General features: G+C 40.5%; 1 protein-coding gene across 1 annotated transcript in view; it reads right to left on the bottom strand.

Annotated features, from left to right (window-relative positions):
• Window positions 1-18,795, bottom strand: part of YWHAG (tyrosine 3-monooxygenase/tryptophan 5-monooxygenase activation protein, gamma) — a 22,890-nt gene extending 4,095 nt beyond the window's left edge. Inside the window, exon 1 of the mRNA XM_004688277.2 lies at window positions 18,510-18,795. Coding sequence (XP_004688334.1) covers window positions 18,510-18,596 — 87 coding nt within the window. The 5' untranslated portion in view covers window positions 18,597-18,795. The remainder of the gene's footprint in view (window positions 1-18,509) is intronic.
• Between the last annotated feature and the right edge of the window lie 454 nt (window positions 18,796-19,249).

Here is a 19,249-nt window from a genome sequence, read left to right as displayed (position 1 = left end):
CTACTTTTGGGCATTTGGGCTGCTTCCATGTTTTTCCAATTGTAAATAAAGCAGCAATAAACATGCACCCCCCCCCCTTTTTAATCTTAGCTATAAACAGGCAACAGCTTTCTCATGTAAAATTACATACAGGGGCCTCCCTGGTGGCAAAAGGGGTTACAGCACAGTACCATGAAGCTATCTGCAGCCACTGCAGCGCGAGTTCGATCCCCAGCCAGGGACCCACATGGCCCAGTAGACCTCTCCTGTCCCACTCACTGCTCCCCTTAGCAGTGTACTCTGTCAATCTGCCTGTTCTGCTTTCCACTCTGTCTCTGGTGAATTCTCTCACCTTCCCCCCCTCCCATCTCTAGGGCCTGTACCCCAGTCCTTGTATGCATAAACAAAAAATAAAATAAAATCATATATACATCAGCCTGGGTTTTTAAGGATGGATGGCTTATCTACCGAAAGTGATTTTTTTTAAAGGGTAATAGATAACTCACTCAATCATCATTCATCTACCTGTGCTCCAGTCTTAACATCTAAATTCTAAGCATCTTCATACTCCTGCCCCTACCTAAAATATTTCCCATAATACTCATGCCTGAAAGAACACACAACTGTCCAGAACCAAGTTAATGATCATGTCCGCAACGAAACCTTTCTTACCTATCCTTCCACCCTGAACTGGCCACTCCCCAAAAGCTCACCATTCCCTGCATACCTCAACCACAGGATCTAAGTAACACTTGTTAGTTACAGACGTGAAGGGCAGGACTATGTACAGGGAGGGAGGTTGGGATACCAAGAATTTTTCAATCTATGTGAATCAATTTATGTTCATTTGTTATACTCTATATGTGTTATACTCTAATTTAGGAGGGGGGTAGGCTTAGTGAAACTATTTGTGATTGAAATAGCATCTCTCAGAGAGAAGATTAAAAACCAGGCCAAGTAATTAATTCTTTAAATGAATTTAAAGTTGTGCTTATTAAGACAAGGGTGTCCACTACCACCACTGTTCTTCAACATAACATTGGAAGTTCTAGCCAGAGCACTATGACAGGAAAAAGGCATACAAGGAATCCAAACAGGGAAAGAAGAAGTAAAACTATCCTTATTTGCAGATGATATGTTAATTTACATGGAAAACCCTATTTACATGGAAACCCTAAAACTCCACAGAGGAACTAATCAAAACCATCAACTAGTTTAGCAAGGTAGCAGGATATAAAATCAACACACAAAAGTCAGAGACTTTCCTATACACAAACAACCAATCAGAAGAAGCAGAAATAAAAAAAGCTGTCCCCTTTTCAATTAAAACAAAAAGAATCAAATACCTGGGAGTCAACCTAACAAAAGAGATAAAAGACCTTTACAAAGAAAATTACAAAACACTATTAAATATACAGACCAGTGGATTCAAACAGAAAACTCATATATAAACCCACAAGTTTGTGGACAGCTAATTTTTTACAAAGGAGCAAAGAAGATACTATGGAACAAAGAAAGTTTGTTCAGCAAAATGGTGCTTGGAAAACTGGGATGCTACATGCAAAAAAATGAAGCTAGATCACTGCCTCAACTCCATACACAAAAATCAACTTGAAGTAGATTAAAGACATAAGATGTAAGAATGGAAACCATAAAATACCTGAAAGCAAAGATGGGCCAAACACTATACGACATACACTTCAGCGACATCTTTAAAGATAGAGCACCCAATGCCACGATAGTGAAGGCAGGATAAATAGATGGGACTACATCAAGTTCAAGAGCTTCTGTACAGCAAAGAGACATTACAAAAAAACAGACAGCCTACTAATTGGGAAAAAAATTTCTCACACAAAACCAGTGATAAAGGACTGATCACAAAAATATATGGAGAACTGGTATGAAACTCAACAAAAATAAAATAAACAACCCCATCAAAAAATGGGTAGAACCTGAAAACAATTTCCCAGGCTGGCTTTCAAAGAAGCTAAGTCTTCTGTGGACCTTAGTTTAAGTATCTCTACAGTAGCTACTACCACCTTTCCCCCCCAAAAAAATCAAAATCGAGGTTTTGATTTCTGGGCTTTCAGTTACCCATCATCAACCAAGGCCCAAAAACAGCACATATGGTAAGATAGTTTATTACTGGCCTAATAAATAAACTTTACCATAACTATGCATTGACACATATATAGATATAAAAAACAAAACAGTACATTCAGAGTTTGGTACTATCTAGGGTTTCAGGCACTCACTAGGGTTTTGGAAAGGAACCCTGTAGACAACTATACTCACTCATTGAGTATGCAGATACCAAAAAGACTAGCCATCTCATGCAAACCGATAGCTGTCTCTAGCCAAGGAGAAGCCAGAGTACCTAAGGCCATTGAGATCAAGTTCTGGCCTTTCCCCTAAATCATGCTGTCCTCATTTCAAGAGCCAGCTACTATTTAAAGCTCAAATTACCTCACCGTTCACTACTAGGTCTCTTGTCTCCAGTTGCAAATGAGTTCAGCTGCTGAGCTCAAAAGGCAGCAGTTTGTTTATGTCAAGTTTGTCTAATTGCCTCAGATAAACTAGAACATGGAGATTATGAAATGCCATTATCACCTTTCGATACAGTAACTCAACACATTTGGAACAGACCCACATGTTTTCTGCCAGTGAAAAACTAAGTTAGAGGGGAAAACCTTTAGCTCTAACACATCTACTCAAAAGAAAATGAAGTTTCTTTAAAAACCTGAAATCAGAATTTTAAGAAATCCTTAAGATCAAGTTGACTGACAATATCAAAATGACTTACTCTGTGGTTTTTACAGTAAACAGAGATCAGAGCCCTACTAGTTTTAAAGATCAAAAGATAATTTAAAGGGCTACAACAGTCTTCCTGTGGTATCCAGAAGGGGCTTAACCAAAACAGAGTGACTGCGCATGGGAAGATGTTTGGGAAGGGAGGTGACAGTTTCTGAGGAGGTGACATTTACTGTCAACCGCTGCTGGAGAAGTGTGTGTCGCTCAGTATAGTTTGTTCTGCTTAATAACAAAATTAAGGTTTCTTTCTGATTCTCATGATACTAGTTGATTTTCAAATTTCTTTTATTGAGTTAGAGAACTGAGTATTAAGCTTAGATAAATCTATCATTCTCATGAATGATCTAAGAACTCGAACTGCCCAAATCCCAACTAATAAAGAATCAGGTATTAGTATCAACAGTTCTCCATTGAGAGCTGATGAGGACAGAAATCTCATCTTAAGATCAGCAAAACTTGATTCTTAGAGAGCTATTACATGACTTTCTGACCCCTAAATCTTAGAACACCAAGTCACTCACAATTTCCTCAATTTATCAAGAACTTTAAATTGTTAACCACTGTAGTTTCAAATGTTTGTTTAAACTTCTCAAATAGGATCAAACTAGAATTAAGTTTACCTTTAAAGCTATAAACAGTGGAGCTGAACATACAATATCAATGAAGCTGAAAATCTTCACAAAGAACTGAAGTTCACACTCAAAAAAATAAAATCATAGTAAGAACAGAATTTTTAGGGCAGAGAAACTTTAAATATACAGTCTAATGGTAGATAGATGTCATTATCTACTTGTCAAAATTCAGACTATGCAACACCAAGAATGAAACCTCACATAAAATATGAACTCTAGACAATAGTGACATGTCAATATAGGTTCCTCTGCTGCATTTTTTGCTCTCCTAGTTTGGAATACTATCACCTGAAAGGGTCAAGAGGCCATCCATGAAAATGGTGATGCCACCAAATGTGATGTATTTTTACACCCTACAGCAAAATCAGAGATGCAAGACAGTGCAGGCAATAAACCATTGCATACAAATGTTTCTGTTCCACTGCAATTACATTAATCGTGTTATTTTAAAGATGGCCTGCTAAATGACTAAAAACTGACGATAATCTGAAGATATGCTCTGCTTATCTGAGTAAAATGCTTTAAATTTGATTTATAATCTTAGAGAACAGTTAACAGAAGAGGCAAGATGGCCATCTTTAGAAAAGTCTGCTTACAAAGCTGACCCTTGAATGGCATTTAAGAACTTGGGTTTTGAAAGTGTTCCCATTATTCCCAGGTAAGAATGGTTCAGTGTCCCTATAAACCATTTGTGCAAACACTGTATTTGATGCTAAACTCCTATTTTTTCCTTCTGAGTCTCCCATTTTGTCATGTACTAGGCAAAATGACCAGACCCCAATAAATCCAATGCCCTTACCTTCAATATGCTTAATACTGACTCCACTGGGCTTGTGTCTCGTTTACTCTCTGATCTACTTTGATCTTTTCATTTTGTTGACTGAACTTTGTGTTAAATCAACATGCCAAATCCTGGTGCATTGTTGAACCTGTAGCCAGTCTTGGGGATCTCAACATATACTAATTCTAGAAAACTGGATATAACAACATGTCCCATAACCATTACTTATCAGATAATTCATCACACATTCATATTCACTTAGTATGTCACACGCAACAAACTGTGCTCAATAAATACAAGATGCAGTGAGATATCATTTAAGGTGCTCAGTCCCCAAATTCTTAAGTCAAAAGAATTCTTAAGGTAGCAAAACTGCCTGGAAAGCAGAAGCTTTAGGGCAATCACCCTGGACAAAACTGTACAAAACTTCCACAGCATATTCAGGGCCAAACATAAGGTCGTAACGGAAGAAGAAAACTGGCTGAGAACCCAGATTTTTTTCTTAGCAGCCACCAAGTCAGACATTCTCTTCTTAATTACCCATTTTTTTTTTAAAGATTTATTTATTTGTGCATACAAAACTGGGGTACAGGCCAGAGGCTCAGGGGCGGCGAGAGGCTTCACCAGAGACAGAGTGGGGAGCAGAACAGGCAGATCGACGAAGTACACTGCTGAGGGGAGCAGTGGGCGGGTCAGGAGAGGTCTGCCATGCCATGTGGTCACCTCCGGGGCAGGAGGGAATCGAACTCATGCGGAACTGGCTTAAGCTTCTTAGTGCTGTGCTTTAACCCGCTGCGCCACCAGGGAGGGCCGATTACCCATTTTTTTTTTTTTAATGTGATTTTCTTTTCTCCACCTGGGTCAGCAGATTTTATTATTTATTTTTTAAATATTTATTTCGTATTCATACAGAACTAGGGTACAAGTCAGAGGTGTAGGGGCAATGAGAGACTTCACCAGAGACAGAGTGGGGAGCAGACAGGCAGATCAATGAAGTACAATGCTGAGGGGAGCAGCGGGCAGGTTAGGAGAGGTCTGCCTCGCCATACGGAGCACCTCCAGGGCGGGGGATCGAACTCACACTGAAGCCGCTGCAGCCAGCTTGCAGTGCTGTGTCCTAGCCCATTGTGCCACCAGAGAGGGCCCTTGATTACCTTTCACATTTACTTCATAAGCCTGACTCAAAAGAAATAAGATTACTTTTTCTAAAAGTCCACGCGCTAACATAGGACAAAAACCAAGCTTTCTGGCTTCAAATCCTGTGCTTTCTTTCATACTGAGTCTTTTCTGTGTATGGGTGGAAGAACTGGGAGGTAGGCCTGAGATGCAGTGGGTGAGAGCATTCAAAGACGTGAGGAGCAGAACAGGCAGATTTACTGAAATACACTGCTAAGGGGAACAGCAGGACAGGCAAGGAGACACGGGAGAGGGACAGGCAAGGAGACACGGGAGAGGCCTCCTGTGCTGTATGTGCAGGTCAGTTCCCTGGCTGGGGACAGAACCTGTGCCATAGCAATGACAGAGCTGAGACTTAAACCCTAGGTCACCCGGGGAAGCTCCATGCTGAGTCGTGGACCATTTCCCTGATCACAAAAGTCTAAATTTTTTTTTTTTATAAAATTCATCCTCCCTAGTCGCGCAACAGGTTAGGACGCAGCACTGCAAGCGAGCTACAGCTGCTTCAGTGAGAGTTCGATCCCTGCCCTGGAGCTGACACCCACCTGGCATGACAGACCTCTCCTGACCCGCCCGCTGCTCCCCTCGGCATTGTACTTCGCTGATCTGCTTGTCCTGCTCCCCACTGTCTCTGGTGAAGTCTCTTACCGACTCTACACCTCTGGCTTGTACCCCATTTCTGTATGCATAAATAAATAAAAATCTTTTTTTTAATTTTATATAATTAAATCTAAAAATAGGCAAAAGGAATGAATAACAGAAAAGGAATGAATAGAAAAATACAGAGTAACCATTACCAAGTGTTTATTTTTCTCCAATCAGATTGGCAGAATTTAGTCTGATGACACATTGTAAAAATGATAGAACAAACAAGCATTCTTACTGATTGATGGAAACTGTAAACTGGTACAATCCTTACATGAGGCAATCTGGAAACAACCATCAAAAATACAAATGCTCAATTCCGATTCTAGAAAGTGATTCACTGTCTTCTTTGAACAGCTTGTCTGGAACTACCTAAATGATCTTCAACAAAAAATTAGGTAAGGATACATCTATACAATGGAATCTTAAGACCTTCATTCAAAACGTATTTATATATGTCAATGTACTTCTAGAAGGGTCCGAAAACTGGCTTCAAGGCAGTGAGGTTGAGGAGGTTGAATTTTGTACTTGTTAGCACATATTCCAACAAACCCTTTCCGCTCCATTATTTACCATTAATCTCATCTACAACTCAAGTTTAAAGTTGAACTTGAAAGCCAAGTGCAAAGACAGTAGTTTTACTGACACATACAACTAACTCAAGCCTACATCTGTTGCTTTTTGTTTACCACCCCTTTTAAATAAAAGAATACCTTTTATTTACTTTAACTCTATAAAACTGTTTCATGAGGTCATCATATATATATACATATATATACTAGGACTGGTACACAGTATACATACTATAGTTTCCAGGCCTGTTTTATGGAACAATTAATTCTAATCCTTTTCTAGCTTATTCTCTACATGTGTAAACTTATGATTTTCAAATGCCACTGTCCTTTCTCATATTTGCTATACCTACATCTTACTGCAAAGACAAGGACAGCCCTAGTAATACTTATTTGAGGGCCTCCCTGGTAGTGCCAAGGGTTTAAGCACAGCACTATGAAGTTATCTGCAGCCACTGCAAAATGAGTTCAATCCCCATCCACGTGGCAAAGCAGACTCCTCCAGTCTCGCCTGCTGCTCCCCTTAGCAGTGTATTTCAGTAGATCTGTCTGTTCTGTTCCCCACTCTGTCTCTGGTGAACCCGCTCACCCCCCACATTTCTGGTCTGTACCCCAGTTCTTATATGCATAAATAAAGAAATCTTTAAGAACTGAAACACAATGTTCCTCAAAATGCTGCGAAAAAGGGCTACTTTTTTACACAGTTATAATCAGGCAAACCTGAAAGGGACTAAGATATCTGTTTGTGGGAATGGGTGTTTTCATTATCAAATACTCAATCCTGTCACTGGTAAAAGGAGGAAAATACATTAAATTAATGAAACCAATCTACCCACATACTAAACCATGCCACCATTCCCTGCTGAGTGAAGGCTCACCAGCCTCTCCTTGCACCCCATTTCTGAGAACTCAGACCAATCACCTTCAGAGAACACCAAGTACTTCATGCTAAAACAATGTATTCCCCCAAACTGCTAGTCTCAAGCATCTGATACAAGTAAATGAAGACATTCCTTGTGTCTCTGATCACCTGCTTTCTGTGATCTGCACAGAACTCCCCTTGCTAGCCTCTTTTTCCCAAAATAAACACGTTCACTAGTACCCTTGAGCCTATTTTGAGTACAAGACCTCAAACTTCAGCTGGGCTTTTTCCTGAAGTCGAACAAATGAGTTAATATCTGTAATTGCTAGTTTTATCACAGATCTGCTTTATTTTAGTGGGAGAGGGGAAAACTGCCATCAGAAAACAAGCTGGTATGAGTGAAAGTGCGAGATAAGCTACTGTATACTGCAGCAACTCCTACAAACAGCCTCACCGAGATACTATCTATCCACAGAGGCCAGGGCTGAATGTAGTACAATGCAGGGAACAGGCACCCTAAAAAAGACTGAAGAATGACTGGTTCCAAATGTCAGTAGAACCAAGGTAGAAAAACCCTGCCACCAACAATACACAGACCTCACTCTTCCTTGTGCTTCTCTGCATTTGGTTTCCCAACCACCTAAAACACTGCTGGAAAATCCTCAGGTACAAACTCCATTACTAATTTTGACCTCACACCTTTTATAGTGCTACTGTGAATTACAGACCATTCCCTTTCCCTCAAAAAACAAATCCTTTAAAGATGGATACATTTCTCTCCAGCAATGAACAGCACCGTGCAGTAACTCACTTCTGAATATTGTGGCCCGAACCCACACACAAGGTGGCATGAGCCTAGCCACCAAGCATCTGGTCCAGACTGTTTGCAAAGATGGCCCTACCCATTCCTCTCAATGCCACATTTGCCTTTGCTCTGATTTTGCAGATCTTTTCATCAAGAAATGGAATGTATTCCTCCAGCTCTATAATCAGAGCTCACTTATGTGGCTTGTTTTGACTAGTGGAGATTAGCAAGTATGAGGCTTGTAAACAAAGGACTGAAAAGTCCTTGTAAAGTGCAGCTTGCTGCTGAAAACCTCCTGAAGAAGTCTGGGTTATTCAACATGGAGATCACTATGTGGGATCAATCTCACCCCACTTGTGGGCAAGGCTACCATAGTTCATCCAGGCCACAGCAACTGTTGGTCAGGATCAGAATTACTTGATCAACCCACAGAATTGTGAGAAATGTTTGTTTTGTAATGTGATAAAAAGCAAACTTAATATACTTGTGATGCTATATTTTGCTAGGTTAAGTTCTGCATAAATTAATGTCTAAATCATACTCCATTCCTACTGAATATCTTGTTAAAACCCTGTCTCTGCCCCCTTCCCCATGCAATTGTTAAATGTTACCTGTATTCAATGTAATAATAAAGCGGTTGAATTTGGGGGCTAAGGCAGCTGTCTCTACAAATGCGGTACTTAATTGTCAAATCAAATCCTTATCATAACCAACATCACCAGCCCTCACACTCACCCACTAGATGTGCTCATGAGCCCTTGTTCTGTCAATCCTTTCCTTTCAGGTTTTATTCCTCCCTTGGAGGTTCATCGACTCACCAATTATTTCTCCAGTAACATCAACTTTCCAATGCCTTGGCTTCAGCTATATCATTTCTAAAACACCCAAATGGTCCATCAGTCTAACCACTGAACCGTTCTAGTCTTAGACCCAAAATTTAGGTGAGGGCAGAAAGAAGCAGGTAGAGAAAGAAGAGGAGCTAGACACCAACAAAAAACTAGATTGTACCCACCACAATGACTTAAAAAGCCACTAAAAGGCTTTTAAGCTCATCTGGGTCCTTAGCGCTCACTGCTTGGTAACCCTTACTATCAACTCTTCAAAGGAAACTACTAGTTAAGTCTACTTCAAGGCCTTCACTTAACAACTGCCCCAACGATCATTGCCTTCTCCCTGTGGAGCACAGGGCATTTCTTCCCTCTTTATTCCTGCCCTGTATTTTCCCAGATATTCTTCTGGAACTTTTCCAAGTTCATATTTGGAATAAAAGATGCCCTTTAATCCCATTCCCACCCCCACCCCCGTATTTCCTTCTAAACCAAGCTACAGAATATAAGCTTGTAATTATCTCTTTACCTTTCACTAACTCCTTCTACCCCACACCACCCTATAACCACACTAAATCACTCCAATGTCTTCCTACTTCAGTCAATGATCTCTCATGCTATCAACTTAGATCTTAAATCATAAAGCAATCAAATACTGCTGACTACACCACCCTTCTTGACACTCCCCCTTCATAGCTTCTTTCCTGGTTCTCTACATGTACTAGTATCTACTCTTTTTTCTTCCTCATTCCTGCCACTCCACTCAAGTGCTATTCCCCAGGGCTTCACATTTTGACTTTATTGTATCTAGTTCCAACTATCATGAAGATTTAGAAGGCCCTCACTACCAGTATATTCTTCAGCTCTTATGGCCAGCAGGTTCACTACTGGGTCCTAAATAAAGGCTGCTTACTTAATGAAAATGGTGCTGTGCCAAGAACTGTTCTAAGGCTTTGTAAGTCCTCTCTACTTACCTCCACTTAAATATTTGCTCAAATTCAGCAAGACCACAACTAAATTTTTTCATTAGTTTTTCCTACCTTCAGCCGTCAAATTATCTCAAATCCATCCTCACTATCCCTTCCCAGCTACTCATCCCTCTAGATACTCCCCCCCACCCCCGCTTCAGTGTCCTATTCAATTTCCACCTTGTTGCCACTCTCTAAACCAAACATCATATTTATGACCCTCTCTGCCTTGATAACTTAAGCCCTTTATAAACTAGCCTCATTTAACTGTCATTTTTTAAATTCCCGGAAATGTACATTATTGTGACATCCCGAGTGAAATCAACAGTGAATACATTATGCAATAGATTGAGGCCCCCAAGACACTGCATGGTATCATTTTCTCTAGGAAATCTCTGAGGTCTCTCTGTAACATTTTACACTGTGTCCCCATCACAACTCTAGTTCCCTATGTGGCTCTGTATCATTCACTTCTTCCGCTTACCTAGAAAGCCTACAAAGTCAACCTATTCAAATTATTTTCTCTTCCCTTCTTCTGGTCTTCACCAAAAACACCCTCAAAACATGTTTTCTACATTCCAATTTGTGAATTCCACCTGAAACCAAGATTAGAGCTTCAGCCCACTCTTTTTTAAGTACGATCTACTCTTCCATTCAGTTCTGAAAGGCACCCTTTTACCTCCGGCAACACCTGTAAGTCTCCAATAGCAAAACTTCTCCTCCTTTCCAAAAAATCTTAAATTCTGTTAAATGATACCTTAAACATACCACAATCATGAGCAAATGTTTTATTAAAAACCCAGATTATACTTTCGTTGAGTGATGTATTTTAGAAATGTTCTAAAGAAAATTTGTTCTGTACTTAAACTTAGCTTACTTACATAACCACCCTTTCAAGGATAACTAAATGGAAAAATATTAAATATGCAACAATTTGAAGGATTTTCAATGCTTCTGCAAACAATGGAACATTTACTAAAACAAATGACTACACAAGTGTCTTAGATTTAAGAAAAAGTACTTTTACCTCAACCCTTAAAACAAATTCACCTTAAAACAGAACTTAGAAGTGTTTACCAAGTGACACTAAAGATTGACGATGTTGCAATATTTTATATATAGCTTAAAATCTTCTGTAGTTCCAAGACTGTCAGTGCAAAAATCTACAGAATAGATGTAAAATAAAATCACACCAGAAAGTATCTTATGCTTTCCATTGTGGTCCAGATGTTTAGTTTAACTCATCAACATTTTAATGCTGATACACAGCTCAGCAAATACTGGCATTAATTTGATTTGCACAACACTGTGACACTTGCTAAGAAGTCTTCAATCATCATTTATTTAAAAATATAGAGCCAACCATTAAGGAAAACATGATCACATTGCCAGAGTTAAGTCTGAGTAATAACTAATTATAATTACTCAGGTTTCATAAAATCTATAAACTAGGCACTTGTAAATAAGTAATGTCAGTCAAAATGTATTTTACACAAGTTTTAAAATTCAGTTATGTTCCTACAGCTATAGGTTACTATGTTTCCCTTTCCTTGATCAATAAATGGATCTAGTACTAAAAATTTAGTTATTTTTCAGGGATCTTCAAATGTTAAATAAAACTAAAAATGACAACATACCTACTTGTATCATTGAATTGGTCCATTTCCTAGATGTGAGCATAGATTCAAACCCAGACTCTGTAGGTCCATCCAGACAGCTAAAATAGACACATTCTATCCATCTATCCATCCATCCTCCCACCCAGCCCAGTATGACTAAGGAGAAAATTATTTTTGGCAGGTAACAAAGTCAAACACAAGCAAATTTACATTTTTTTTTCAAATCAACTGGATTAGCTTCGAGTGATCAAGACTGCACACTGTCCTTGAGAGGAGAAAGGCAGAAGAGGAAATACTAGTCTCGTAGAGACAGGACTCCTAACCTGCAGGCACTACACCATCTTTCCTCCAGCTCACCCTGCCTTTCATTCCCCTCATTCCCCTCATGAGTAACGGCTGATGAAAGCAGCGCTTCGATGACACATGAAGAGATGCATCCCTCTTAAAATGAAAGAAAAAATTATCTGCCATCTGGGTTAAATGCTTTGAGCAAGAAATTACACTCTTAGGTTGCCAAATTTGAATGTAAAGAGATCTTGCTAGTATTTTGATGAATCGAGTCAAGTAAGGAGTAATTTTAGGTTGATAAAAAGCCATCTTTTGAGATGGTAAATCCCAAAGGGACTGGAAAAAATAGGAAAGTACATAGATACAAGATTAGCCACCAAGCTGAAAAAAAGGGTGAAGCTGGTCATATTAGGTTGTATAACCTTTCTTTCGTATATATTGGAAAGTTGCATTATTAGTCCTTTAAGAAGCAATCATTCCAAACTAAGAAAGCAGCAAAGAGGGTTCTGAAATAAGTCAACCAGCAGTCAAGCTTTCTATTTCCACTTCATTTTCCTCTAAAAAGCAAGTTACCTCTTAAATTTAAAACCATGTGTATGTGATACTTTATCAAATTATAGTTTTTTATATTGAGATAATACATAGTACTAGTGATGGTTCCAAGATCCTTACGTTATGTGTAACTACTGTGTCAGTAATTCCACTGGAGGTCTATCATAATATTTAAACTATGTTCGAAACTTTAACCACAAAGATATTCAAATTTTTTAAACTTGAAAGCAGCAAATACTATATAATGTAATTATGTCATCCACATAACCAGTCAACATAATACACTAAAACAGAAATAATCTTCAAGAAATGTCAAGCAAAGAGGTACAAAAACAAGCCTGTACCCCATAGAAAAAAACAAAAATGAAAATATCCCTGCATGGGGAATGGTGATGATTAGTCATTTCCCCTACCTTATTTTCAGCATCCTAAAGGCTGGTCACTGCCATCAATATTCCATTAGTAACAGCCAGTGTACCAAACACAGGTTCCTTAGAAAATTAGATTCCCAAACTTCAAGGTATTAGACTATTCCTTCCCTAGCCACTGCTCACCACTAAGCTTTCCTGGCCTCCGGATGCACTTTTCTGATGTATTTACCCTATTCTGTTACTTCTCCTTGTTACTCTGGATTGAGTCCCAATTTACTATGGGGAAAAAATCTAATTAAAGCCCCTACTGCTTTTACACAGCTATAGTTATTTAGCAAGACCAGATGTGGTCATACACATATATAAGACTTCAAATTCCACTCACCATAGCCTACCCCTACCAGGGTGGCTTTATGGAAGTGCACTGGCAGGGTGTGTGGGATCACCTACACAGGGACTACTCTCCATGTGGGGCTTCACTGCAATCATGTGCACTCAATGTTTCACGTCAGAGCACCACAGAAGGAACACTGTATGAACCAAAAAATTAAGCTGTTTCTACATCCTTAAAACAATGGTACCATGAGCAATTTGTTCCCTGGTCCTCAGTTATTTAAATTTTGTAGCTTATACGTCATATTGATAAATCTTTTTGGGAAGATAAAGTTTAATACTCTTTAACTCTTCCAAAGAAAGCCTACATTTTTAATGGCTGGCTCCTTGATACCCTTCTCTCGTCTCTAAACCACTACCACAGCTACGTGGGCAGGTAGGCATTCCTCTCGCGCTGTCATTACACATCCAGCTGCCCACTGCTGTCACTGTCCTGGTCCAAGCTCCGACACCCGTTTTAGTAACAGAATCACTAAAAGGGGAAACGCATGGGTGCTACTAACCACGACTGGCTTTAGAGCTCGCCAAAAATTAAGTGATACCAAAGAACTTATTTATAAATTTATCACTTCAATGTTTTGCTAAAAAGTTCATGTATGTAACAACACTTTTCTATTTACCTATTCAAATCCAACCAATGCTATGTGGCACGTTAATAGTACTCAACTCATATGAAAAAAGTCTTTTTCTACAGACCATCTCATGTTGATCAGTTCTTTGGAAGTCTTTCCAAGTAGTCTGTATGATTTACAATTTTTATTGTAAATCTATAAAATCATGGAACTAAACCAATTATTGAACCACATGTCTTAAAATGACAGCTTCCTTTAGGCAATTCTTATTGGTTACTTTTCAAGTAACTTCTTTCTACTACTCAAATTTACAACAGTTTAGAAAACTGAAATTTTTAGGATCTCTACATACGGCCTATTTATATTTGCTTTGGTAGTAAACCAAAATGACAGCTGATACTTGCGGTGTAATTTAGTATATACAACATAACGATTGAGACAAAGTGCCCTACGGCAGCTGGCGCTAATGATCTTATAACCCAGGAAGACCAAGTTCTTTGAGTAGTCTGTTTGTAAAACACTAAGAAGCAAAGCTTAAGATTCAATAATGGTTTAGATTTTTTTCCCCCTTTGACAATTAAACATGTAATCTTGGCTTCTGTTCTTCCACGTCCCAGTTTTGGGTAGGAATACAGAAATAATCAGATGCTCTATTAGATAAAATCAAATGCTCTATTAAATGCTCTATTAGTAATACTAGGAGCAAAACACTACTAACAATTTCAAAAAACGGTGGCAACTGAATCAGTGTATAAAACATCTGACTTACAGGAATCCCATCAGTTTAGCTCCCCATGCTTAAATAGCTCCCCACTCTCAGTAATGCACAGCAGTCATTAGGGCACCACTGCCACACAGCAAAAACAAAATCTGTCTTGGGGAGGAAAATGAGTCATAATGAGAACACCAGCAAACAAAATTTCCATAACCTCCAGGTAATGATTTGCTCTGATTCAGGTAAACTGTTATTTGGGTAGGCATCCTATGGTTTTAAGTTCTGTGAACTTTTAAAATGGGAATACAAGCCTAACTACAAGCTCCCCTTTCCAATTTATGCTGAAAAGGTTATGTAGGCTGAAAAGGTTCAATATTAGAAAACCAAGGGAAAAAAAGGATTCAGATTACCATTGGCTGTGAGTTGTTGCAGGCACTTCATTATTGACACATTCCTGAATCAATAATCATGTTTTGAAATCTAGCCAGACCATCACATCTTAAAAATATTTTCTTTTTTCAATGAGATATTGCACAATATTGTGAATGCACAAAACAAAACTGAATTGGTTGAATTTGAAGTGGTTAGTGTGCCTTTTACCTAAAATCTTTCTCTTTACTCTTTTCAATAATTTATTAGTTTGGCTTAATAAGGCCTCCCAAATACCAGGAGATGAAATCTTCCCCAGGGTCTGCAATTAATCCAAAGACCTATAATGAGGATGCTGCACATTTACCAAAACCTTTTATCTCAATACAATCCAAAAGATATGAGTTTTTTAATCAGAAAAAAATCACTTGATAGTTATTTCTGTTATTGCAAAAGATAGCACATAAAAAACAAACTGTATTTTTCCCACCCAAAGAAGAGAACAATTGAAACCACATGACTTAGAATAATGGTTGGCAGAACTCCACTTCTGAAGAGTCTACAGAGGTGTCATTACTCCATTAGAGCTAATAGCTATTGATCTAGCCTCCTGGAAGAGATGAGAGGAAAAAACAGAATATTTAAGATAGTAAGACTTTTAAAGTCTATCGATCCCACTATGAAGGCTTTTTATATAACTATGATAGGCTTTTGCCACCAGTGCCCCCACCCCACACAGTGAAAATTGCTTAACCTAGTAACTTCAACAAAATTGTTAGTCCAGAACCTTCCCCCTCCCTTACCCCCAGGCAAGTACCAGTAGCCTACTTAGAATATTAACTTTCTCAAGAGGCTGTTAAAATCCCAAAGACAGGATGATAAAGTCCAGCAAGTGGGACACTTCCAGCAGTCTGCGCTTTTTAAAATGCACAGCTACCCATCTGCCTTAGGAGGCCAGACTTGCCTATTTCCTCCTTATCAAATTACTGTATTTTTTTTTCTATCCTGGTCACCCAAATACAATGATCACTCTTCACAGACCCCACTGTTATTTCTAGGATAATCTCATTAAATTCAATAAACGTTATCACTCTTATCGCCAGGCTTTCAGCCATAGAGAGAGAGCTCACTGAGTGGTAGGAGTAAGTATTTTCATATCTTTTTGTATTTTCCAAATTCTCTATAATGCCATAACTTATAAACAAAGGAAGAAACCAAGTTTTATGAAGGCAGAAGTCACCATTTTTTTCAGCACCTGTAATTTCTTATTTAATCTTCAGAACTCTTTCAAGTAGGAAATGCCCCATTTTATGGCTGAGGAAAATGAGGTCAGAGGTAAACCTACTTCAGTCTCAGTAAACAGGTTGGGAAAATGGTCACTTTAGTACACAGACTGTTCTTTTCTCCATGCTGTCAAGAAGCACAACTAGAAAGAACAAAAGAGCATTTTCCCAGACCCCAACTTAAAGGGTTCTGCATTCAAACCCTGTTACTGACAATGACCCAGTAGGAAGTCATAATTTAAGCATTTTATTAAAACTTCCCAGGTTAGCTATCTGCAACAAACCCAAGTATGCCTGCCCCTATGCCTGCTAGTCTTCTTTAAAAATATCTATCTCCTTAAAAAGCCAAGCAAATTTTTTAAAACATCAATGCATCTTACAAACTTTTGTGAGAACTAGAACTAGGAAGGTGAATGGACATTTCTAGGTCACTGATTTGCATGTCTATGGGATAAATGAAATTCTTAGTTTGGGGGGCCAATTCTTATCTTGTGGAAGATGAGGCGCTCAATTCCACGTGGCTTATCTGCTAATCTCTGCATCACCTTGGACAAATGCCATTTGCATACTCCCTACCAGCCCTTAGGTGCATTGCAGCCTCTGTGTCATTGTGTGACATCACTGGGTTGCTATGGAAATAGGTGCGAGGTCACTCGCCTTCCTGTGAAACTAGAAATATGGAAAAATTAGAATCTAAACACGAATTAAAGACATTTTCAGTACTAGTAAGCCATTAAAATGCAACTTGTTATCATTTTGGCTTAAAAATGTTAAAAGATACCAATTTCACTCCCAATTTCAGAACCAATTCTTTAATAACAAGTCTTTGTTAACATAGCTGGTTTAAATATAAAGGTATCAGCATTGTTATCTTCTGTAAACTAATTGAAAAATTAATCTGATTCCTATATTACTTATTTTTAACATGCAAGGTACAAACTCCTGCACCCACTTCACATTGGAGATGCATTTTAAAACCTTTGTTACATAAGGCAGAAAGTTAGATATTAAAATAGGAGCCCTAAATCATTAAATAGATAATTTTCCATTGTTTATTTGATAATACCCAATACATCCCTCTCCTCTAATATCAAATTAATGAGAACCCACTGGATAAATGTAGTGTTACTGACAAAATGGTGCAATATAGGCAGGAATCTGCATCCCAGACAAAATGCGACAACTGGAGATCAGTATTCTCTTTTCATCAGCATGAGGATGTGCTAGCTTAAAATAAAATCTTCAGAGGTTAACTAACAAAACAAATTTTTTAAAAAAGACTTTTTCCCCTTTAAAATAACTCCTCCCAGCCTCCACCCAGTCTAGGCTCTCTGCAATATGACAAATGCAGAATCTTCTGGAATGACTTGATACTGCCTCCCACCACCGCTTTGTTTGCAATATCAGATCAGAGAGAATATTTTTTCAACTTAATAGAAATTTCAACAGATGTGCTCCTGTAGCTTAAAAAAAAAAAGCGTATGTCACAGATTAAATCAGTCAGCTAAATTCAATCTTTATTTTAAAGACAATACCTGCTCTTTCCAATACAAAAACGTTAGGAAAAATGGAGATGACATGTTGAGAAAATCAATGAAAACGCCTTTGAGACAAACGGTTTCCCTTTCTAAAAGCAAGAGGACTCGCTTTAGGTAATGGGGAAAGAGGAGCCTTTTGTTAAGAAAAACGTGAGCACGGAGGTTTCGATTTTGCACCACTGAATCCTGGTTTTGAAGAAGAGCCTACATTTTTTTCCCCGGGTCATTCTGAACGATCTATCAGGTGAAGCAGTGGGGAAGATTTGGGGGGTGGGAGGTTGGGGGTGTATCAGAAAACCCGGAGACCTGCTGAGTGAATGGAAAAGGCGCCGCCCAGACACCAGGGAGAGAAAGAGGAACCGCATCCATGCGGTCCCCCGCCCCCACGCCCAGGCTGGGAGGAGGGGAAGTGGGGCACAAAGGATGCGCACGGCCCCCGGGTCCAGGCTCCCACCGCCGCGGTGGTCCGAGACCCGGCTCCCAAGCCCCGTCTAGCAAGACCCCGCCCCAACCCAAGCCCAGGGAGGGCCGAGGAAGCTGCACCGCCGGCCCCTGGGGTACGCCTGGGGAGAGGCCACCTCTCTTCTCGGGTCCTTCTCGCCATCGGGACCCTCCCCAGTCCCCTCACTGGAAGAGGATGGGCGGCCAACCCCGCAGTCGCGACAGGCGACTAGTCCCCGGGCAGTCCACGCGAGGGCCTGTGTCTGCAGCCGAGCTGGGGCGAGGCGGGGGGAGGGGAGAAGAAACTCACGTTCTTCATGGCCGCGGCCATGTCGTCGTAGCGCTCCGCCTGCTCAGCCAGCCGGGCTTTCTGCACCAGTTGCTCGCGGTCCACCATTTTTGCGGGCTGGATCGGGCCGGGCGCGGAGACTGAGGCGGCCTGAAGGGTCTGGAGGGTGGCTGCGGCGCTGCTGGAGCTCGTGTGCCGGAGGGACCGACCCACGAAATGCGCTGCCGAGGCGGCGATGACCGGCTAGCTGCAGCTCTGGATGCGACCGCGGGACAGGGCGCGAGGTGGCTGCGGCTGCCGTGCGTGCCGCGGGCGGACAACCCCCTGAAGCCCCGCCCACGCCGTGACGCAACGGCACCGCCCCCCACCCGCGCTCCCCGCCCCGGCCCTTCCGCTTCTTGGGCTTCCCCTCCCAAGTCAGCTTGCCGCCGCCTTCTGGGCGTCCTCTCCTTCCCCACTGTCCCCCAAAGCTCCGAGTTCTTCACTTCACCCCGGAGAAGCTGCGCCCCAGCTTCCCCAAACGCCCCCTTACCCCTCCTCCCTCAGGTCCCCGCCCTGCCAGGACGCCTGCGCGTGGGCTCCTGGGAGTTGTAGTTCTTTCTCGGCTGGGGTGATATGTTGAGGAGATCAAGGACAAAGGGGAGGTTAAGACTACAACTCCCAGTGGTCATAGCACGCCGGTGGAGTGGGTGGTTCTAATTCTGCGGCCGCTGGGGACCCCTGGCGGGACCCATGCTGCAGCAGTCACCGCGAGTGCTGAT

The sequence above is a fragment of the Condylura cristata genome, unplaced genomic scaffold, assembly GCF_000260355.1.
Source record: "Condylura cristata isolate star-nosed mole 26May11 unplaced genomic scaffold, ConCri1.0 scaffold00024, whole genome shotgun sequence".
Taxonomy (NCBI): Eukaryota; Metazoa; Chordata; class Mammalia; order Eulipotyphla; family Talpidae; genus Condylura; species Condylura cristata.
Note: the sequence above shows the minus strand (reverse complement) of the source record. Positions and strands in the feature narration are given on the sequence as shown.